Here is a 22,897-nt window from a genome sequence, read left to right on the forward strand (position 1 = left end):
AATCAAAACGGCAGCGGTGGTGGCTTTGATTAATGCCGTTTCGGACCTGCGGTCACGGCAAAAAGTCCGGAAAATCGGACTACGAAGGGTTCTTGCATGCGAAATTTCAGACGTTCCGATACAGTGATTCTATGGGGTACGTGGTGGTGGCGCGAAACCATCCGAATTATCGGGCATACGGAAAGTCGGTCGTTGACTGTACAATGGTAACTCCTCCAGCCGACGACAGGGCGTCAAAGACGATTCATTACGATTCCTGTCTATTACTCGAGCCAGCATTACCGCGACTTTCGACCCTTTCAGCAAAATTACCGCTAATTTTCCCTGATAGAAGCACAAATTCCCTGAGTTTTCCCTGAGTTTTTCTAGACTACTCAAAATCCCTGAGAATTCCCGGTTTTCCCGGTTGGTAGACGCCCTGGTCCGTAAGGAAATTCGAATGCAAGAAAGGCCATCCAGAAGGGCCACGTACGGCGGTAACGTTAAACCTTACTGTCCAGACGTGGGAGACGCCTGCATCAACCTAAGGGGTGATGTGCAGGACGTGAATAAAGTTCATCATACCATACCATACCATACCATACCATACCATACCATACCATGGGGTTTTACGCGCCAAAACCACGACCTGATTATGAGGCACGGCGTAGTGGGGGTCTCTGGAATAATTTGGACCACCTGAAGTTCTTTAACGTGCACCTAAATCTAAGTACACGGGTGTTTTCGCATTTCGCCCCCATCGAAATGCGGCCGCCGTGGCCAATTTCGAATGCATTCTATTGATACAGCTATGATACAGCTATGATAAGTCTATGATACAGCTAGGCAGTCTAGAGACAATTTATTAAAAATCTAAATTCATTTTTATAAGGGTACACGGCGCATCCTATATCGCATGTACACGCGCTCCGTGACCGAGAGAGCCCGCACACTCTTCGCAGGCAAGGCCAATGTAAGCTGGACGCAAAAGCTATACTGGCCTTACACTGGGCTGCGTTGACCAAACATTAGGCTGGCTTTCGGTGCTACAGTTGGACACTGACCTCGTCGCGGAGGGTGCGACCGCGCCATTAACCGCCTCACGGCGGACCTACAGCCATTGTAAGCACGACCGGTCGTTCGGCGAGCCATCACCTACGCGATAGGTGGTCTTCATACCCACTCGGAAAGGAGGGCGAAGAAGCAAAGCCACTACGACAGCAGGGCAACGACGACAACTGCCGAGAGGAAAGAAGGGAGGCGAAAGAAATCTTCGGCAAATCCTCCGGAAGTGCGTGTGATTGGCTCGCCTTTTGTGCGCTTTCGGGCGGCGTAATATGCGACGACGCACCGTTATCGGGAACAAACGAGAGAATCGCGCGTCCGCATGGCGTGTGCAAACGTCTCCGGCCAATATGTCGGTCGGCGGCGGCCTTCGCCCACAAACACTGACGTCTTTCCGGATCCCAGCATTTTCTGTCTGTTTCAGCTTTTTCGGGGCTCGAAGGAAACCTCTATCGACATTCTGCCTGCAAAGGCAGTTTTCGTCGTAAAATAGAAGCGAAAAAGGAAAGGAATATGGCTTTAAAAGAAAAAGAAAATATGAACCACGACGGGAGAAAAGAGACTATATATATATATCACTGTGTTTACGTTTTGTTCAACACCCTCTGCGTCGGCAAGCGCCGTCACCGGAACGCATCAGCTGCCAGCGTGTGTGCGTGCGTACTGGCGGACACGGCTGCAGTTTCTCCTTCCCCCATCTGCGCGTCTTTATCTCCTTCCAACCTTCCTCTCTCTTTCACGGTCAGGGACGCGCGCCGGCGACGCCCTCAATTTTTCGGGAGCCCGGGCGTTGCCCGCAGGTCGTGCGGGAACAGGAAAGAGAGAGAAAGAGAAGCCGTTGTTCGGCATTACGTAATAACCGCGGGCATACTGAAAGAACGGAATGGAAATGGGAAGTAGAGGAGAACAGACAACTAATGGATGCGCAAAGAAAAAAAAAGTAATCATAAAGTGCCCCCAAAAAGAAAAATGGGCAGGACGAGACCAGACATATAGGCCGCTGCTCCACTGCCGTTGAAAGTGGCAGAAAATTCGTTCGCCCCACCCTGGTCTGCATGCGGGCCGACAGGCATCGCAGTATTCTGTTTCCATTGTCCGATGTCTAATTCTTTCGTTTGTTTGATATAGTCGTTCGCGGACAGCTTGAACGAATGTCTATGGACTCCGACGCTGCTATTCTCAAACACTGATCCTCATAGCTGCATGCTTGTTTTTTTCTCTACTTTTTGTGCGAAATGAGAACAACGTTGCCAACGTTATTTCAAAGTAGGGATTTCCCGTTTTAAAATTTTTTTGTACTCTTCAATTGTACATCTCCTTTTGGCCAGGCTGCAGTACACATGGCTCCCACCAAACCGATTTCTGTTACCGTCTGTCCGTTCTACTAACTTTTCCCCGCTTACTCACACGTTCGATAACCGAACATCTAATAGCAACGCGTAAAACGAAGAACTTGACATTGACGAGATGCACACGATGCTCTTCTATATATGTCAAGTTCCTCGTTTTACGCGTTGTTACTACATGATCATGAATACAACTAGCCAGACCTCCCGCTCAATCGAAAAGAATTAAGACAACGCAAGGCAAACACCACCACGTGACAGCGTCTTATCTACTTTCTCCTGTATTTTGTCTCTAGATCTCCCTTGAGCTTGAGAGCACGGCCGATCAGGGACGGACTCGACGCTCGTTTTCCGAGTTTCGCGCACGCGTTAACGGTGCGTCCTTGGGGTAAAAGAATGTTGCTGTCGTCAGTGGTTCGGTACGCGGAGAAAGGCAGGGCCCATCCTTCGTCCGGCCACACGATAAACATTCGGAGGTTCCGGGCGTAGTATCGTGTTCTCTTTACTCCTAAAGTGGCGCCACATGTGCAGCATACCTCGCCCGTATCTCAGCCGCGCCTACTCCACACACCGCGTGATGTCGGCCGCGCACCGAAATTGCGGCCGATGCGCGTTCTTCGTGCTTGCTGTATCCCGTGTAACCACGTGGAATGCGTCTCGGCCGTGCTTTATTTGCGCGGGTATCACGCGACGTGCAATACCAGTCGCCTCACGTCGTTGCGCGATCCTTATGATTATCCTCCCACCCCCCCACCTCCCATAGCGCATGCACGCCCACGCAGTACTGAATCCAAGCACGCTCACCTAGTCCAAAGGTGCTTGCGACTTGTATGTATAAGGGTTGCAATGTGGGCTTCTTGGTAATGAATCTTCAAGGGGTGTCCGGTAGCGCGATTAAAAGACGGGACAAAGGAAGACACACAGGGACACACACAGCAATAGATTGCAGGGGTGTCCGGTAGCGCGATTAAAAGACGGGACAAAAGTAGACACACCGGGACACACACAGCGCTAAAGTTCGCAAGGGTTGCAATGTGGGCTTATTGGTAATGCATCTTCAAAGCGTGTCCGGTAGTGTCCGGTAGCGCGATTGTGTGTCCCTGTGTGTTTTCTTTTGTCCCGTCCTTTAATGGCGCTAACCGGACGCCCCTTGAAGTTGCATGCACAAGAGCGGTCACTAAATTCGTGGTAATACTGTAAACGCGCCAGAACGATGTTAGAGATACTTTGCAAAATCAGTAAATTGTATTAAGAGGTCACAATTCCTGCAGTCTCTTATTAATATTTTAGCCATTTTATAGTATGTTCACAGATGTCTTGCTATGAAGCGTGGAGCTAACGCTTTATAAAGCTAATATATTCGCAACTCCAAGTAAATGCTCGCCACTTTTCGGCCGCGCCGAGAAACAGCCGATTCAGGCTCAGGTTTGAAGCAAAAGAGTGTGTCTTGTCACGGCATGCGCTGAATGCCTCGTGGTTCGCAAATCATCGCGATGCCGCCACGCACAAGCCCGAAAATGAAAACAAAAACATGACGGATGTCGAATGACTTTTGTTGTGTACCATTATGCGTGTAACCGCGGTAGAAAGACGGCAATTTATGATTTCATCGTTTCCAGAAAGCAGACGACGTGCATCGGTGAGCGAGTTCAATAAAAAACTTCCGCATTGGGAAAGGCTGACTAATATACTGGTTTGTTCGAAACACTTCACTCGGAACGACTTTTTTCCTGGCGAGTAGACCCCACTGCTTTCTTTTCATTTATTTTAAATACCTTGCTGGCGTTTCAAATCGCGTATTGTACTTTGCTTAGGCAGGCGCTTTGATAGATTATAACTACGTACACTAAAGGCAAATATTAAGTCAAGCTAAGGTGATGGATTAGCGCTCGAGAATCTCTAAGGCATCAATATTATCGTGAATAGAGCCTTAGTAAACGAGCAATCGAGGCAAATTCAGGTCATGATTAGTCTCCCCCGGGACATTCAAGTACTTGCTTGATGACGAAGGCACTCCTCATTTAAATTATATCACTAGTATTCAACTCCTCGTTATAAAGACATCACTGTATTGCTTTATAAGACGAAATAAAATGCTACTTGTCCAGTTCTATTTCATTTTTAGAAAAAAACTCACTGGCATTACCACTGACAACGATGCGGGCGGTCGACAGGTTTCGTTCTCGCTTGACTCTGCGCCGCCCGCGCCTCCGCGTTTCAGTAGTTCTGTTATCGCGTAGTGCTGCGCTGGTTTTGCTGGCTCGCGAAGCTCGCACAAACTACAAGTAGCATAAATTCCACTCCCATGCGATGTCGCGGGGTATACCCGAGCACTGCACGCCACTTGAACAAAAGCAGCTGAAGCTCGCACAAACTACAAGTAGCATAAATTCCACTCCCATGCGATGTCGCGGGATATACCCGAGCACTGCACGCCACTTGAACAAAAGCAGCTGAAGCTCGCACAAACTACAAGTAGCATAAATTCCACTCCCATGCGATGTCGCGGGATATACCCGAGCACTGCACCCCACTTGAACAAAAGCAGCTGAAGCTCGCACAAACTACAAGTAGCATAAATTCCACTCCCATGCGATGTCGCGGGATATACCCGAGCACTGCACGCCACTTGAACAAAAGCAGCTGAAGCTCGCACAAACTACAAGTAGCATAAATTCCACTCCCATGCGATGTCGCGGGATATACCCGAGCACTGCACCCCACTTGAACAAAAGCAGCTGAAGCTCGCACAAACTACAAGTAGCATAAATTCCACTCCCATGCGATGTCGCGGGGTATACCCGAGCACTGCACGCCACTTGAACAAAAGCAGCTGAAGCTCGCACAAACTACAAGTAGCATAAATTCCACTCCCATGCGATGTCGCGGGATATACCCGAGCACTGCACCCCACTTGAACAAAAGCAGCTGAAGCTCGCACAAACTACAAGTAGCATAAATTCCACTCCCATGCGATGTCGCGGGATATACCCGAGCACTGCACGCCACTTGAACAAAAGCAGCTGAAGCTCGCACAAACTACAAGTAGCATAAATTCCACTCCCATGCGATGTCGCGGGATATACCCGAGCACTGCACCCCACTTGAACAAAAGCAGCTGAAGCTCGCACAAACTACAAGTAGCATAAATTCCACTCCCATGCGATGTCGCGGGGTATACCCGAGCACTGCACGCCACTTGAACAAAAGCAGCTGAAGCTCGCACAAACTACAAGTAGCATAAATTCCACTCCCATGCGATGTCGCGGGATATACCCGAGCACTGCACGCCACTTGAACAAAAGCAGCTGAAGCTCGCACAAACTACAAGTAGCATAAATTCCACTCCCATGCGATGTCGCGGGATATACCCGAGCACTGCACCCCACTTGAACAAAAGCAGCTGAAGCTCGCACAAACTACAAGTAGCATAAATTCCACTCCCATGCGATGTCGCGGGGTATACCCGAGCACTGCACGCCACTTGAACAAAAGCAGCTGAAGCTCGCACAAACTACAAGTAGCATAAATTCCACTCCCATGCGATGTCGCGGGATATACCCGAGCACTGCACGCCACTTGAACAAAAGCAGCTGCAGCGGCGAGTCCAACGCTCAGTCTTCGCTGGCTTTCTCCATGGCCGTGCGTTTGCGTTTTGTGCAAAAAACCGCAGCGCCGTCTGTCGAACGCCGTTTTACTCAGCGACGGCAGCAAAAGGCGCTAATGGCGTATGCAACGTCATCACTACCCGGTTGGGTGGCGAGGGATTTGAATTGCAATAAAGGTATTCGGACCCTTCAGGTTAAATTCTCTCGTAAACTAAGTCTTGGCACGAAACATGCGTTGCGAAGTTTCTGGAACGGTAAACAGTCCACATTGACTTATTATTTGCCTTTAGTGTCCCTTTACGCTTCCTTTGGTTTTGTTGAGTTATAGTATTTTGCGCCAGCATTAGCATTACTAATGCTTTAAGCAGCAGGAATGTTCTCACTAATGTACTTTTGTATACAGGCACGGTACGAGGAATGATAACTACCTCGGAAGGTCTGAACTTGATCATGACACATGCTATGTCACAAGGTGACATATCGTTTTCATAGCATGCTTTAGTTTAGCAGTGCAAGCACTAGGTGCTGTTTTCTCATTGAACGCGGTATGTTGTCAGTTTATTTGCTTGCAAAAAATTTAGAAGCAATTGCAAACAGCACTCGTTCCAGCTTCAGAGCGTTCGACTTTTGCACAGCATCGCTAGTTTGCTTTCTGACACTGTGCACACTGCTAAATTCCATTACAATTGGTCCAGTTCATTTCTAAGTCATGCAGTTACACTAATACAACTGACTTTGCCAAAAGAAAATTCTTGCGAAATTATGTAAACCTGTTGGAAGAAGCTCAACTGGCCCCGATTGGTTGTAATTCACTTCTCACATTTCACCGGGTTTGAGAATTTCTACAGGCGGTAGGTGTCTGCTGTGTTCCCAGCACCAGGCCCTACCTTGAACACTGCATACTGCAAGCACGAACAAGTGCCACTAATTGGTTGCGGACTACCTTATCACACGTATCAGCTAATTATAAAAAGAAGTCACAGCCTGACTCACAAATGGAAGTCTCCTTTGTTTTTATCTCAAGACACACTGACCAGGTAACTTCACAGTGTTCAGCTGCATCTTATCAGTGTCAAATATCCCTATTTACCTTCTGAAAGCATGACAGATGTTACGGCCTATATACTGTGTGATGCTATATGTGATATACTGCAATGGAACTTGCAGTGCTGAGTTGCCTATGAAGCTCGAAAACAGTCAAGTATCGTATCTGTAGCACCGGAGTAACGCCGTGAACAAGTGCTTGACACCAATCTAAACAAAGTGATTGGCAGCAAGGACCCTTTTGGCTTCCATGAAACACCTTGATTCCACGCCACAAAAGACAAACGTGAGCACGTCACCAAGGGAAAGAGCCACCATGAACCTGAATGTCGTAGCTATCTTTGTTTATTTGTACAGTGCTACCAGCAGAAGTAAGGGATTCTGGAGTTGTCAGTATATATGCATCTACATATAGGTTGTATATGTAAGGCATCCTGTTGCTGTTCACGCTATACATTAATTAACTACACTGTGCTCACCTAAAGTTATGCTGGAACTGTCAGCTGTCCGGTGTACAGGTTCTGTCAAACCACATATTGGATTTTTGACTGTGCCCCACAGCATTAGATGTAATCAAATAAAGACATCATAATCATCATCGTGTCCTGTGGACATTACTGAACTCTCTGTCAACTAATACCCACAGAGCCTTAGCAGACAGGCCCTTCGTAAGGCTATTATAATTGAAGGCTTTTGTCTGTAGAGAATTTCATGTACATTCTATTGACAAAAGAACAAGTCTATAACAAGTTGGGGCATTCTATTGAACTATATAGGTAATTTATTAATGGCCTAAATTCAATTTTTAAGGGTACAGCACATCCTATATCGTATGTACAGCCATTTGTATGGGTACTCTGTGCTCAAGAGTGCACACGCACAAGTCACAGGCAAGGTAAATGCATGCTCAATGTGAGAGCCATATTGGTCTTACAGGAATTGTGGTCTCTTAGTACGATCTACTGCTCTTAGTTGGCTTTCCTTTTCTTCCTTTCTTTCTTTCTTTTAACTGACCATTAGGGCAATCCTCGTTTCAAATTTAGTGCAGAAGCCTCAGCACTGGCACATCAGTATGCCATCACGAATTGGGATAAATTTTCTCATTTTTGGTATAAGAACAGTGATTAAATTCTCATTAAATGTGCCAGAAGTGATGCATAATATACTTTCTGTGAAGCCTCTTAACGCAATGTATTGCACTTTGTTCTGAAAGGCAAAGCTCCTGCTGAATTTACTGCCATTTGAGTGCAGGCAAGTCAGTGAGACATCACAAATTTCAAAGCATTTTATTGTTCTTGGATCATTCTGCCACAGCAAATGTTCTTGAATCTCGCTAAATTTGCTGTTTTGCTTGCTCTTTAGTCCTTCTTTGCTGAGAAAAAAATTAGCCAGATGCAAGCATACACATTTGAAATCCATGATGTCACAGTGTGCTGGTCCGGGAACTTCAGCACAGAGTTGGCAATTGATTTTCTTTCTTTTTTATTTCCCTGGCTTTTCTGGCTATCAAGGCTTTTATGGCTTTCACAGTATGATAGAGTGGCTGTTTTGCTATTCCAGAAGCATAATTTAGTAACACAGCTTAACTTAATATTCCGCTTTAGTGCCCCTCTTACGCTCCCTAACTATACTTGGGCTATAGAAGATGCAAAGGTGAGAAATGAAGGGAAGGAATTAGTTTAGAATATTAATTCAGGTGTTTTCCAATGTACACATAAAGCAAGCAAGTAGGCGCAGATGTTTATTGTTTGTTTGTTTTTTCATCAAATGGACGCCACTCTGCCACTGAGGCGTGTAAGCACTGCAGCACCAAAAAGAATAAAATATAAAATCTCAGCTTGGAACTCACTGATTCTTTGCCACTTGGCCACCCAGCTGTCCTCAGGGTTCATCAGAGCAATCATGCTGAAACAAGTCAAACAAAAAACTCAACGCAAACATTCAGGCCCCTTTGAAATTCTCTGCATGGCTGAACGTGAATCAAACTGACTCAGTTTCGGCGATGTTAAAGTCTTGCGGTCTTTAATTATTGGAAGATCGGTGCAAGAAGCAGAGAGTAAAAACGTTATTTAAAATAATTCACGGCGAACTAAAAATTAATAAAGATTTGTATTTAAAACCTCCAGGCAGACTGAGCTCCCGCTTAAATCATAGTGAAGCTATTCAACCGTACTTGTCCCGAACCAATGCCTTTCGTTGTTCGTTCTTCCCAGAGTCAATAGAGCTGTGGAACAAGCTGCCTGCAGAAATTGTTCGCAGTTCTGATACTGCATTGTTTACAAATTCAATCAAGGTTCTTTACTAAAACTGTACCATGTGGATATTGTAAAGTGTTTTTATTTTCTTCTTTTTATCTTTTTCCTTTTTTTCGGTTTGTGTGCGTGCGGCAGCTGGTTGAACATTTGAATACATGTCTTACAGTCTGTATATCGTATTTTGTATTGTATCCGTAGGACACTGTAGTGCATGTGCATATTTCTTTTGTATCTGGCTGTCTTGTATGAACGTATATGTAACATCCCTCCTTGTTATGACCCTCAACTGAGGGTTGACAGTATTTCTAAATAAATAAATAAATAAATAAACACTTCTTTTACACTGTTAATGCTTTAGTGTCGGTGGAACAGTGGTGTGGTAACCTGAATGCATACAACGGCACTGAAATAATTTAGATGAAATTTAAGGAGCGTTTATTTGGAGGAAAGCCAAGAGGTTGGGTTGAATGGAGTGCCAACTTCTGACCACTAAAATCATGAGGAAAAAGCATCATCACAAAAACTGAATAAACAGAAGATGACAGCGCAAACTATCCACATAATAAAGCAAACTTAACACAGCAACCTCAAGATCTTACTTACACAACCAAACACCACAAAGGACTCGTCATATATGATTGTTTGTAGTTGGTGAGACACTAGCAGTACGAAAGTTCCTGGTGGAGTCGTTCCAACCTTTATACTCAGCCATAACAGTTTGTGTTAATGGTCCATATCACTAACAAGCACACCTCGACGTTTAACTGTCCCTGACTTTACAATGCTTTTACAGGACAATGATTTAACAATATTAATACACAGAAGGAATGACATTTCATGCATAACACAGCTCGCTCATTTTAGTCCTTACTAGCTATTTAAGAAACTGACAATGCTTTTCAGGCTGGTTGCACATTCAGTGAGTTTTCCAGAGTGGTTCCTGGCATTACCCAAGGCTGCAAAATAGTTAAGTTACCGAATCTAATATTAAATTTCTTGATGATGTCCTGAGTAAGCAACCTTGTGCCATATCCCGAACAGTTCAACAAAATGGGCAACTATTCACTGTCACAAAGAGATGTCACCTCTGGCTACCAGTGAGAAACTGTCTCAGGTCCATAATTAGTTATTAACATTCACCAAACTTACTATTTAGAATTACATAAACCATTATCACTTTCCTAATGGCTGTGCCATTTACCATACAATTTTGTCCACCCCTTTACTATATCACCCATCAACAGAAGCTTGACGGAGCTGCAAACTGGCGTTGATCGTGGCAAATTACTATACTAAAGCTGATAAATCCCCGCCAATGACATTCTTCACAAATGAAACAATTCTTCATTTAAGCATTTGCTTGTAAAAGGCATCTCCTTACATGTGCGCATTCCCCTGACATTCGGCCTGGCGGCCTGAGCAATGCGTCATGAACATGAGGATTTTTCAGACAACCCTCGAGCTGTTCCCATATCCAACATCTGCCCCATCAGGCCGCGCCCATGATGTCAACATGATCACCCCACCAAGATTACCAAATTCAGACCCTTGAGGCTAATAGAAACCGAGCGGCACATTTTAATGCCCTTAATTGCAAACAGCATTCAATTAAGATCAATGAGTAGTTAATGTCATCACGCTTGCTTGCCTGTTATGCAATATACTCATGACCACCACACATATATGGCATCATTTGCGTGTTTGGCAAATCAGATCTGCAGAATTCTGCAAGGTGGAGGAAGATTCATCAGCTGGGTTCAATTTCTGGACCGTAATAGATTTTCTTTTTTTAACTGCAAAGCTTTCTTTGAGAAATATGTGTGGATTTCCTCTATAGTTTCGCGCTGCTCTTAGGTGAATGACGCTTTCCCCCTTTCACTTGCTTGTTTTCATTGCATATCTTGCCATCTGCACATTAACCCTGACTTTCAGTCAGTGTTGACAGACAGAGGTATTTCATTTGTAGACTTCACATACCGCTAAAATTAAATTGTGCTCTTTGTCATGATAAGCCAAAATTGCACACTATATTTTCCCAGTATTTTTTACCTATTTGGCCTCAATAACTAAATTATGTTTAACTGCATATACAGGCGCCGACAAAAGTGGTATAGTCCACGCAGCGGGAGCCGGAGCAACAGCAAACTGCATTGCAACGCCATCTACAGGCAGCATCTGGGATCGAGACAGCCAATGGGTACCCCTTATTATCTGCAGGCATGTCGCTTGACTCGTGTCAATGTTTCGTGCTTCAGCTCGCCAAAATGCCGAGCGACGCCGCTGCTCCGGCTCCTGCTGCGTGGAGTATACCACTTTTGTCGGCGCCTGTACATATAAGCCACTCTATCATGGTGTGCATGTTCCTTGTTCACACTGTAAAATGTTGCATGTGCATTTTTGCACTGTGTGGTAAACATTGCTATCACAGGGAGACACGCTATCCTTCCAGAAAAATTGTAGGTTCCCTGCTGTCTTAAAGGAGTAACATATTTCTTATGCATTTGCAGCCAATGATGTCTTCTTTGTGAGTTAGTCTGTCTATGACATTTAATGACCACTGCAGTGTCCTTTTAAGGATGTAATCCAACCAGCTGCTACACTGTTATACAACACTCAGCACTTTGAAGGTTGTGTAATAGAACTCATAAAGGAGACAGCACAATCGGACTTTCCCACATGTTGTATAGTGATCCACAGGCTAGCTCTGCCGTCAAACCAGCTCACTGCCCACCTCCTTTTATGAGTCATCTTTGGCACTTATCACTGCAAACTCTCCCTCCCCCCATTTGCATTCTCCTATTTCATCATCATTATTCTTTCATCTTCATTCATTTTTTTTTCATCATCAATAATAATTATTTCTTTCCTCTCAAACACCAAATAACTGCAATGGCCTTCCTGTCAACATTACGCACCCCTGCAGGTTGTATGAGAGTGGCACAACAGACAAGAGTAAAGTGGGAAGTTAGCATAAGAATCTCTTCTTCATTACCTACTGCACTACCCTCCTTCTAAATAGATTCACTCCAACTCACCCAAATGCCAGCCTTAATGCATGCCTCTTCGAAGTCATAAATTCAATACAGCCCAATTTTCATGCATTACTGCATAATGTGGCATTTTCAAGTAATTGTGACTCATACAGCAATGGCAAATGAAATGTACACTATAAGGAGTAGCAGCATCAAGACATGATGGTGACATCTTTTCTGACACTTTCTGAAATGTAATGGCTAATGTGGTTGAACCTAAATGAGCGTGTGGATGTACATCACATATTCAGTGTAGCCAAGCAAGACAGAGGTTCAGTGCAAGATGGAGACTTGATGGAGAACTGATCAACAGTTGTCGAGCAAGAGATGTTTCAGGCTGGAGCCAGCGTTTCAACAAGGAGATTTGTAAAAAAATATATATATATCTTAATTTTTCGGTATTATGTGCCACAAATATGACCTGATTATGAGGTCCACTGTAGTGTTAGACTCCGGATTAATCGTGACCACCTGTGATTCTTTAATGTGCATCTACCACTAAGTACCACGAGCATTTTTGCATTTCACCCCTATCGAAATGTGGCCGCAATTGAACCAGCTACCATGGTGGGTAGTAAGGGGATTTGTCAGTCTTGCCCTGACGAAGTTTCCTTGTTGAAACATTCACTTCAGCTTGAGACATTTCTTATTCAACTACTGTTGATATAAAGTGCATGCATGACATTCTTTCGCTCCCTTCTCATGCTTCCATAGTGATATTTAAGGGACAGCGCAAAACCACTAAACTCGAGTTATGCTCAAATAAAACAGAACTACCAACTAGACCTACTTCAAGAGTTTTGAATTTTTATGCTGTCACAAATACTGCTGAAGTCAGTACCTTGACATCCCACTTTCAACAAGATTCAGCCAGCTATATTATAAAGAAATGCAAGAACTGGGCAGGTGCTCAGTATAATTGCTACTGCTTTTTTAGCCAAACTTACTTCTGGGCCAATCGGTACACGATCCTGAAGATTGCTTTGCGCAAAATTCAGCGATATGGAAGACAGGCAACCAACGACCTGTTTGTGCAGTTTTCAATAAGCATTTAATTGAGCTACACTGCTGTTGATAATATTAGGATTAAAGCTGTCATTACAGAGAGAAAATTCTGAGTTAATATTTTTGGTTTATAATTTTTATTAAGTGTGTTACCGGCTATCAACAAGCACATATATTTTCACGACCGTGTGACACCACCCGACAGCTTCATAAGATACATATGACGCGAACCACGAAGCCGGAAAACATGGCAACACTCTCTTCGCGTCGATGATATACTCAGAAAGTGTATTTAAATACTCGAGAGAAATCATAAGCGTTTTGTCGTACTTAACGCTAAGTGAGAGTAAACGAGAAAACAGCGCTCGCAACGGAAACTTGCGCCATGACATACCCGTCGAAGTTTGAGCTCGTGCAGTCATACACCATGTCCCTGTTGTTCTTCATGTGAAGGTATTCATCGCAGTTGTCACATCCGTCGAATTCAAACTGTTCGAACGTCTGAAAACATAAAAGAACAAGTGATATACGAAAGACGGTACAAAGGACACCGTATTGGTCTCGTTTACGTTATATATGCATCATTACAACCAGCTATTCAGACAGCCCTCTTGACAAATTTTAATACAAACAGCAAAACGAAGCTACCATACAAATGCCATCATGTTGACAACAAAAGAACATCGTTGATTAGGAAGCTTTATTAACCGCTACGGCTAGAAGAGCTTTTCATTATCGAGAAGCGGGAGACCGACACATTAGCGCACTTAAGCTCGCATGCGCAGTGTTGTTCTCCTCTCAGTAATTAATAAACCGTGTTCACCTTGATCATTGAACACAAAAGACAGGCTCTGAGATTCCGCAGATCTTTCGGGATACTTTCCAAGGAGGCTGCCATTTTTGATACTGACGTACCAGCCCGACAAGCCAAAAGTCTAAAACAAAGTCAGGAAAAGACGATAGCCGAATGACGTCTTTTTGGACTGGTATCGCCATCTGAGTGTCAATTTAGAAACTAAAAAGTTTCTTGAGCTTGTTCTTGAATTCGAGAGACCGAGAAGCCGCGAATGAGTTTAATGCGTTTATGTGGGTGTGACGCCGCTACGGTCCGTAATGTTCATTGCGTGTCTCCACGAAACAACTTGGCGATTGATAGCTTGCTTGGGCCGAAGTGCGAGGGGAAATACCGAGTGTTTTACGTCACCGACGCAAGCGAAACAAAGTTGAGCGGCAAGTGAGTTATTGAGCAGAGTCGCAGCTGTGCGTGTTCGCGTGCTTCCCTGCCGAGTTTAGCTCCCAATACAACTTGTCTTTCCGAAAAAACGCTGGCCAGGACGTGGAGAAGAGAAATTATGCGACTCCGTTTACGCATCGCCGCAAGGCCGGTAATCCAGAACCGTTTTTGCTCCAGTTGATCTACTAGCGCGTGGGTGCTCTCCGGTTGTTTGTGCTTGCACCGACGAAAGCGTGCGATATGTCAGTGTCCGATTTTTGCATCACGCTCGAAGATACCGTTGACAGAGAGTGCATCGCCAACTTGGGAACGTGTATTTTGAACTCCGTGCTAGCAGTGACGGTATGTGTGGCAACGCTTCTCCTCTGCTCGGATCAAACTCGCCGAGTGCGCGATGTGCTCTTCGAGGAGCACAACTCGCGGTGGATCCTCACGTTCGCTATGATCGCTATCCACCTGTTCGAAGTGGCCGACGGTGCTTTGATCCTGCTAAGGCGCGAGCAGCCCAAACAAAACTTTCATCCCATGCTAGGCGCTGGGACATCGATCGTGGCCGTCATTTTAAGTATTTATTACTACCATAAAGTTGAACAGTACGGGAAACCGAGGAGACTGTCCGTTTTGCTGTTTTTCTGGCCGTGTGTCGTCGCACTGAAGATGTCCAAGCTAGTGATTTTGTACGGAAAAGGACTCGGCATCAAGCACGCAACTTTGGAAGGCACTTGGTTTGGGTTGGTCTGCTATCTTGCCATGTTTCTTGTCGAGCTGTCGACGTTCATGCGAAAGGTGAGAGTAAACAAATTTCGTTTCTTACTCTAGATATAACTGTTTTGACGATAAGCATGGATGATCGGGAGTGCACCGCACTTTTCTCATACTTCCTTACTACGCATGCGGATAAAGTTTCGCTTCTGCTACGTTTGCAGTGCAAATTAAGCTTTTAATTTTACATGCACATGATTTGTATTCTTCCTTTGTTACGACTTCTTGTCCAACCTAGTGGTTTTCTTTTGAAATTACTCGCACATCTCATTAGCCAGGAATATATATACTGTTGACAACCTTTGATTCTCCGAACTTCTAAGAGAGTATAGATATTGTGTTACATTGAGATTCAGAGAATCGGTATTGAGTATGGTCACCGTTAAACATAGCACCCATTCTTAACCCAGCTGCTATGCCAGGGCATATTAATTTTTGCTATCCTCTTTTTCTTTTGCTTCCTGTCTCTTGCACCATAACCTGGTTGTTTGAGATCATGTGATCATATTCTTATGTGGAGGTGCAGCCTTCTTAATTTAACTCTTGTGCTCTACTTTGACAGTTCTGCTCGTTACAGGCGTACAGCTGCAAGTCAGACCTCAGAGAGGAAGCCAATGGAGTGTCTGACAGTGACCAAGTCACCTATCAATACAGTCGTGCATCGCTGCTCTCCAAGTGCACATTCTTCTGGCTGGTACCTCTGCTGCGACAAGGCTACCGCCGTCCATTAGAGCTGGCTGACCTTGGCTTTCTGCCAGAAGTAAAGGCGCACCCCCTTATGTCATTTACTATTTTGTAGTTTGACTCCATTGTTTATGTTCACTGAAGCATGTATGTCTAATTTTAGTCTGGTGTTTGTTTTCGAGAACCCTTAAAAATATGTGGCCTGTAGTGTTTCAGGATGCTTTGGGAATGAGTGGAACGTTCTAGTGCATTCCTTTCATTGAAGGTGCAAACATGTGCGTAACTCATGTTTCTGTTTCCTACAGTCCTTCTTCTCAATTGTATTAATGCAGTGGGCTTGCTTTTTTTTTCTTTTCATCTAAAATATTCGTATTTTCACTCCCAGCTTAGATTAATTTTAAAACATTGGCTGTCTCGCATTTTTTTTCTGTGTGTCCCAAGTTATTCTGATTAAGGCAGGACTTTTGTTGTTATTACGAGTTTCACAGAGAGCACAGCAAGTGTAGTGGATATACTGGAGAATGAACAATATTTTCATCATGCACTGGCTAAACCTGAGTGCTCTTAAATACACCACCTCAAAAAAATTTCACAAGCAAAAATTGATTGCGGCATTGAATAAAAAAAGGGGTCAGGCAAGAAGACATTTGGTAGAAGTATTCAAGCTATTAAAGTGGGAAGGCTTAGGAGGGAGGATCAGAGATGAATACCCCAGCAACCTTTGGTTTACAGATGACGTTGTCCTGTTCAGCAACACTGGGCACTAATCGCAGCAAATGATTGAGGACCTTAACAGAGAAAGTGTAAGAGTAGGGTTGAAGATTAATATGCAGAAGACAAAGATAATGCTCAATAGCCTGGCAAAGAAACAAGAGCTCAAGATCGCCAGTCAACCTCTGGAGTCTGTGAAGGATTATGTCAATTACTCACAAGGGACCCTGATCATGAGAACGAAATTTGCAGAAGAATAAAAATAGGCTGGAGTGCATATGGCAGACATTACCAAATCCTGACTGGAAGCTTACCACTATCATTGAAAAAAACAATGCATTCTACTGGTGCTAACATATAGGCCAAAAACTTGGAGGTTGACAAAGAAGCTCAAGAACAAGTTAAGGACCATACAAAGAGCAATGGAACGAGGATGTGAGGCATAATGTTGAAAAACAGAAAGAGAACAGCATAGATCAGAGAGCAAACAGGGACAGCCAATATGCTAATTGACATCAAGAGAAAAAAAAAGGAGCTGGACAGCCCATGTAATGCATAGGAAAGCTAACTGTTGGACCATTAGAGTTACAGAATGGGTGCCAAGAGCAGGGAAGTGCTGTCGAGGGCAGCAGATAACTAGATGGGGTGATGAAATTAGGAAATTCGCAGGTGCAAGTTGGAGTCAGTTGGCGCAGGACAGGGGTGATTGTAGGTCACAGGGAGAGGCCTTCGTCCTGCAGTGGACATAAAAAAATATGATGATGATGATGATATCATGGTGGGATTCTGTTTGGAGAAAGCTTGATTTGTAGCTGTACATTACAGAGGATCACCGGGTGACCGAGACTATAAGTAGAGAGAGGTTGAACAAGGGGTCTCAAGGGAGCCAAAGTTCCTACAAAGGGACTTCATCAGGGCAACATTTGCTTTTGTTGAAGCAGTTATTGCCCTAATGAAGACAAGTTGTCTTGTTCAAATATTGGCACCAGCAGCATCCCTTGTCTGACCACTGCTTCTACATTCAGGAAGCACATAATAAATTCATATATTTCTTTTAGACACGTGTGCACAAAGCACGCTAAAAATAACATTTAAAAAATGCAACCTTTTGCGAATGTTATGCACATGTCATAAACTACTTAGCATCATGTTATCTTTGTAGCTATAGGTGCATCTAATTGCACTAAGTAAGCACAACAGTTGTACATCTAATGCATTTGATCAGTGTAGGCTGCTGCAGTGTTTCTTCGAGCCTCTCTAATAACTGTCTGGAGAAAATGGGGGCCATTGCTCCCACTCTGATTACAGCAGTGTGATGTTTATGAATTTGGGCTATTTTCTGTATATATTATATGGGTGTCTGTTTTTTTGTTTTTCTTCTTTCCACCTACGAAAACTTTCAGAAGGTTGCCGATCGGAGTGTTTATTAATTTACAAGCACCAGTGCAATTATTTTTCCTTAATTATGAACACAGGGAGTTGACGTGAAGAAAAGCCTCAGCAGCGGGTTTGTGCAGTTACAGTATTTAGATCAATTTCTTATCATTAAGCACCTGATAGCCTAAACAAGACATTTGTTTCCTTGTCAGGTTTTGACAAATGCATTCCTGCCAAACTGCACTTTTGTTCGTATTTGTTTGTTAATTTTACAATATAGTACGCTTTCCTTTACAAACCACTGACTTTTTTTTTCTTTTATTCCAGAAACACACAAATGAGAACCAGTACAGACGATTTAATGAGGTGTATTCAAAAGAGAAGGTAAAATGTTTCTTCCTTATAGCTGTCATTGTGATTATCATATTTTTTGGGCTATTGTCCATGAACAATGCTTGTTTGAAAGTTAAAATTTCGCATGACACAAATTATCTAAGTGCGAGCTATACATTGTTTAATTTTTGGGGATCGTAGGCACGCTTGAAAGAAGAGGCCTGACGTGCCTTGAATGTTTTGTAGTTCTAAAGCACATAGTGAGATCAGCAAATAAATTCGAATTATATGCTTTCTAATAGAGGACCTGGGGCCTTATAGTTTCACAATAAATTTTTGTGCACCAGCTGTATACTAGTTGCAGATTATCTAAACAAGAAAGCCTATTTTCAGCTCAAAGTTTGTCGCTGCAAACTATACAGTATGTGCGGGCTATAGTCTGGAAAATATGGTACTTTGACATCAACCATGGGTTGCAAATTATTTTTATGTGCTTTGAATAGATGTGCGTTACCTGAAAGTGATGTCAGTATGCTCTGGTATTTACTGGTGCTTGGTGGTTGCAGCATTAGAGAACTAAATTAATGGTCTAGCACAAATTCTGTATTGACTTACTACATTTCAGCAGAGTGAGCTTTGTCTTGTCTAGGCAGTTTTGTTAAGAGTTCAATGAAATGTGCCCAACTGGTCTTGGGCTCTTTTTCTTTTGAATGCAGAGCTATGTTAAGGGAAGCTCTTTAATTTGAGCAACCTGGAAAGCTGATGTAAATGTGGGCTAGGTCATTCAGGAAGCATCTTGATTTATTCGAGCAAAAGTTACATTGTCCTGTAGTATGTTGCTCTAATGTCAGGTTTGTTACTTTATGCACATTTAGCACTGTCTAATTTTTTTAAGTGTTTAGGTGTGTTCCTTTTCTTCTTTTTTCATGTGTGTGTAAATAAGTCATGAATATTTGAGTACTCAGCAAAATAATTGTCTATTTACATGCAAAATATTTATATTCTGGTCTTTTTAGTATTAAGAGCCAACATAATGTTAAGGAGATGCAAATGTAGCTAGCAAGAGACAGCTTATTGTGGCGGTATTACAGTCATATTAAGCATAACATGAAATCAGGTTGCTTGAAATCTTTAGCCTTTCTTATTTTATTTCTTGTTCTGTTCTTTCATTATGGCTTTTCCTCCATATCTGAGTGGAATATGTAGAGTTTGTCATATGAACACCACCCCATGCTCACCAAACTGACACTGCTATTTTCTCAGGCCAAAGCAGAGGCAAAAGGCATCAGAGTATCACTGTGGTGCTGTTTCTTGAAGACCTACTGGAGAACAGCACTAGCAGGTGGTCTCATCAAGGTCATAGGAGATGTTGTTGGCCTGATAGGTCCACTGTCCATCAGCCTGGTACTAGAGTATGTAGATGATGTTACCACAAGCAAAATCTCCAAAGTGGTAAGTAATCCTTTGTGCCACTTCAGTGAGACTGTACTACTTAGAAAGCTTTTGTAAATTGTGCATGCTCTATCGACACCCTAAAGCAAGAATATTGACTTAGCTTTGTAACTGATTATTACTAGAAAATTACGTATTGCTTAACATGTTCCCTGTCACTTCTTTAGAGATACGGTAGGCTCAAGATAAGCCTATAAACTTTGTGCACATTTGAACAGAAAATTCGGCCGCAGGAAGCGATACCACTCATTCTGTGACGTGTGGCTAGGTTTGTGGGTTATATTTCCTCAGCTACATCCCAATTTGATGCCCACATGATTAGATATTTGCAGAATAGTATGCATTTTCATAGAAGACACTTGTATCTTCAACTCAACCACTAGGGGCACCAGTCTAAGCTTTAGTTGATCTAGCTGTACACTCTGTTTGATCTATCTCAGAATAAGACCTCGAGGTAAAACCATTCGGGAACCCCTTAAATGTGAGTGCACAAGTAGTATGCATAAGTGGGAGTGACTGCATCTGTGTGAGAGCAAAAAATATAGACCTAATACAATATAATTATGTATAAATACATACGAAAGCTAACTACTATAATACAGTTGACTCTCGTTACAACAGACTCTGATAATCCGACAAAAGATCACCATTTTATCCGAGGTCCATGATATCTGAAATGCCTCACTTCCGAAACATTGGTCGCGATGTGTAGCAACGTTATTGCAAAGAGTGAGTGACGAACGTCCAAAGTAAAAAAATTAAATGTTGCAGTTTCACCCGAGAGGCAGAGCATTGATCGTGATAGCAAGTTAATAGACAGCTATGCGAAATAAGGATAGTAGTTTTATCGGCTGTAGAAATTTGTATACCTTCGCTTACTAACTAAATTAACAAGCATGGTGTCACGGTGCACAGGTAAACATGAACTCGTCTCTCTGGATCACCGCGGAAAGTTGCTGTCAAAACATTGGATTGAGGAAGCACAGGAGCAGCAGCGAGTGAATTGATTTTCGTGATGTCTCTCGCTTCAATGCGAACTAAACGTCGAAAGCACAGCGCATACGAAGCTTCCGGCACTGGGCGTACTTTGTCCACATCGCAGATCACTTTCAAGATATGGTGCCCGCGCAGCTGCATCATAAGCAGCAGCCGCTGGAGTAGAACCCCATTTCCCTCGCCACCCCCCCCCCCCCCTCTCGTGTGCCTCGTGCGCGAAAGACAGTTCACTTCCACCCCGCCTTCTTCCCTCACATGCGTGATATTGAACCGCGATTGTCGGCTGACCCTCGCAAGTCAATTGTCAGCCCGTGTCGACACAGCAAAATTCCATTTTATACACTTGGTTTTGACAAAAACTGACGCTAATTTCGTCTGCTGTAGCTGATAGTCTGTGGTGGTGCGGTGCGTTAAATTCGAAAGTCATTTTTAAGTGGATCCGTTGTTACGAGCATAGACTGTAGTAATATGTATATATATACACACACAGGGTGTTTCAGTGAACACTTTCAAAAATCTTTAAAAGTTGCCTGTGGCAGATATCACAATTCTAGTTCGTGAGCTGGTCTACTCAAAGCGGTGGACAATACTTGCACAAAAAGATTGAGATGCAAAATTGACAAATTAATAATAAGTCACTAATTAAGTTTTAACTAATTACATTATGGCCCATATTGCAATTTACAAATTATAGCTGTGGAGTTCACAAGGCGGATCCACTTGGAACAAATTTTCAAGATGACACCGGTTTCGAGATGTAAATTCCCGAACATTGCGGAGAAATGCATTGGCATTCCAGTTAATTTGTTAACAAAACATCGTTTCATGCACAGTTCGGGAATTTATATCTTGAAACTGGTGTCGTCCTGATAATTCATTCCAAGTGGATCCGGCTTGCGAAGTCCACTGCTAGAATTTGTGAATTGCAATATGGGTCATAAGATAAATAGCTAAACACTTAATTAGTGAATTATTGTTAATTAGTTGATTTTGCATTTCAATTTATTGTGCAAGTAGTGTCCGCCGCTTCGAGTAGACCGGCTCATAAACTAGAATTGAGCTATCTGACACAGGCAACCTTTAAATAATTTTGAAAGTGTTCACTGAAACACCCTATATATATATATATATATATATATTAGGTCATTTGAAACAGGTCAAGCATTTTCAGTTTGTATTACCACTGTGATGGCAGGTTGTGGCTTCAGCTAATAAGAGAGTGTCCTTAATTTTTGGACTGGGTGCTAGCTACCACAGCTACAGGTCTAAGAAAGTGTTGTATAACTTCGTGTTAAAAAAATTTTCATTGTAATTCACTTGATGTGCTTGGTTGACAGTGTCAACTTTTCCACCAAAATGTGGTGTGTTAATCTGCAGCAGGATGTTTGAGACAACCATGCAATAAAATGATGTCTGCAGCAACATTTCATTGTATAGTGAGCACATCGATCGCATACTAATTTGCCACTTGTTTCACGCTATAGCACCACATATATTACCGATGTGTTTTAACTCACTTGAGCAGACGAAAATTGGAACCTTGAACATTATTCTTTGTAGTCCCCTCTGAACTCTATTAGTGCTTTCACCAGGCAAACATGAAAGAAGTGCCTTTTGCTACTGCCCCCTGTGACATAGCATTTGCAATATAATCTAGAATGATAATGTCAATGAGAATGATAATGTCACATGTAAATCTTTGCTTTGTTACAGAGTGCAGACTCATATCCAACAGCGGATGAAGTATTGAGCAATGGCTATATCTTATCATTCGTTATCTTGATAGCCACCTTCATGCAGAGCACATTTTCGAACAACTTCAACCACATGGCTATCATGGAAAGCATCCATGTGCGGTCTGCACTCCAGGCAAGTTAAATGAGCTTGAAGTAATAATCTAATAAAAGTAATAATGATTTATTTACATTAGAGTACATTTCAGTTGAAAGTGAAACTCAAGACAGACACAACCTTTGCTCATTTGGTCATGTGCTGCATGCATAGATTTTGAACC

At 43.1% G+C, this 22,897-nt stretch overlaps 2 protein-coding genes across 3 annotated transcripts in view; one reads left to right on the top strand and one right to left on the bottom strand.

Annotated features, from left to right (window-relative positions):
* Window positions 1–14,267, bottom strand: part of spt4 (Transcription elongation factor subunit spt4) — a 45,731-nt gene extending 31,464 nt beyond the window's left edge. The window contains exons 1-3 of the mRNA XM_050169678.3: window positions 14,158–14,267; window positions 13,729–13,835; window positions 8,892–8,947 (exon numbers count right to left, since the gene is read on the bottom strand). Of these exons, the coding sequence (XP_050025635.1) occupies window positions 8,892–8,947; window positions 13,729–13,835; window positions 14,158–14,232 (238 nt within the window). The 5' untranslated portion in view covers window positions 14,233–14,267. The remainder of the gene's footprint in view (window positions 1–8,891; window positions 8,948–13,728; window positions 13,836–14,157) is intronic.
* A 108-nt stretch (window positions 14,268–14,375) lies between these two features.
* LOC126520840 (ATP-binding cassette sub-family C member 9-like) overlaps window positions 14,376–22,897 on the top strand; it is a 47,649-nt gene continuing 39,127 nt past the window's right edge. Inside the window, exons 1-5 of one of the 2 annotated variants that reach the window (XM_050169627.3) lie at window positions 14,376–15,354; window positions 15,893–16,090; window positions 18,430–18,486; window positions 19,699–19,887; window positions 22,597–22,752. In XM_050169627.3, the coding sequence (XP_050025584.2) occupies window positions 14,809–15,354; window positions 15,893–16,090; window positions 18,430–18,486; window positions 19,699–19,887; window positions 22,597–22,752 (1,146 nt within the window). In that variant the 5' untranslated portion in view covers window positions 14,376–14,808. The remainder of the gene's footprint in view (window positions 15,355–15,892; window positions 16,091–18,429; window positions 18,487–19,698; window positions 19,888–22,596; window positions 22,753–22,897) is intronic. The other variant, XM_050169626.3, reaches the window with a different exon arrangement.

This window comes from Dermacentor andersoni, chromosome 3 (genome assembly GCF_023375885.2).
Source record: "Dermacentor andersoni chromosome 3, qqDerAnde1_hic_scaffold, whole genome shotgun sequence".
Classification (NCBI taxonomy): domain Eukaryota; kingdom Metazoa; phylum Arthropoda; class Arachnida; order Ixodida; family Ixodidae; genus Dermacentor; species Dermacentor andersoni.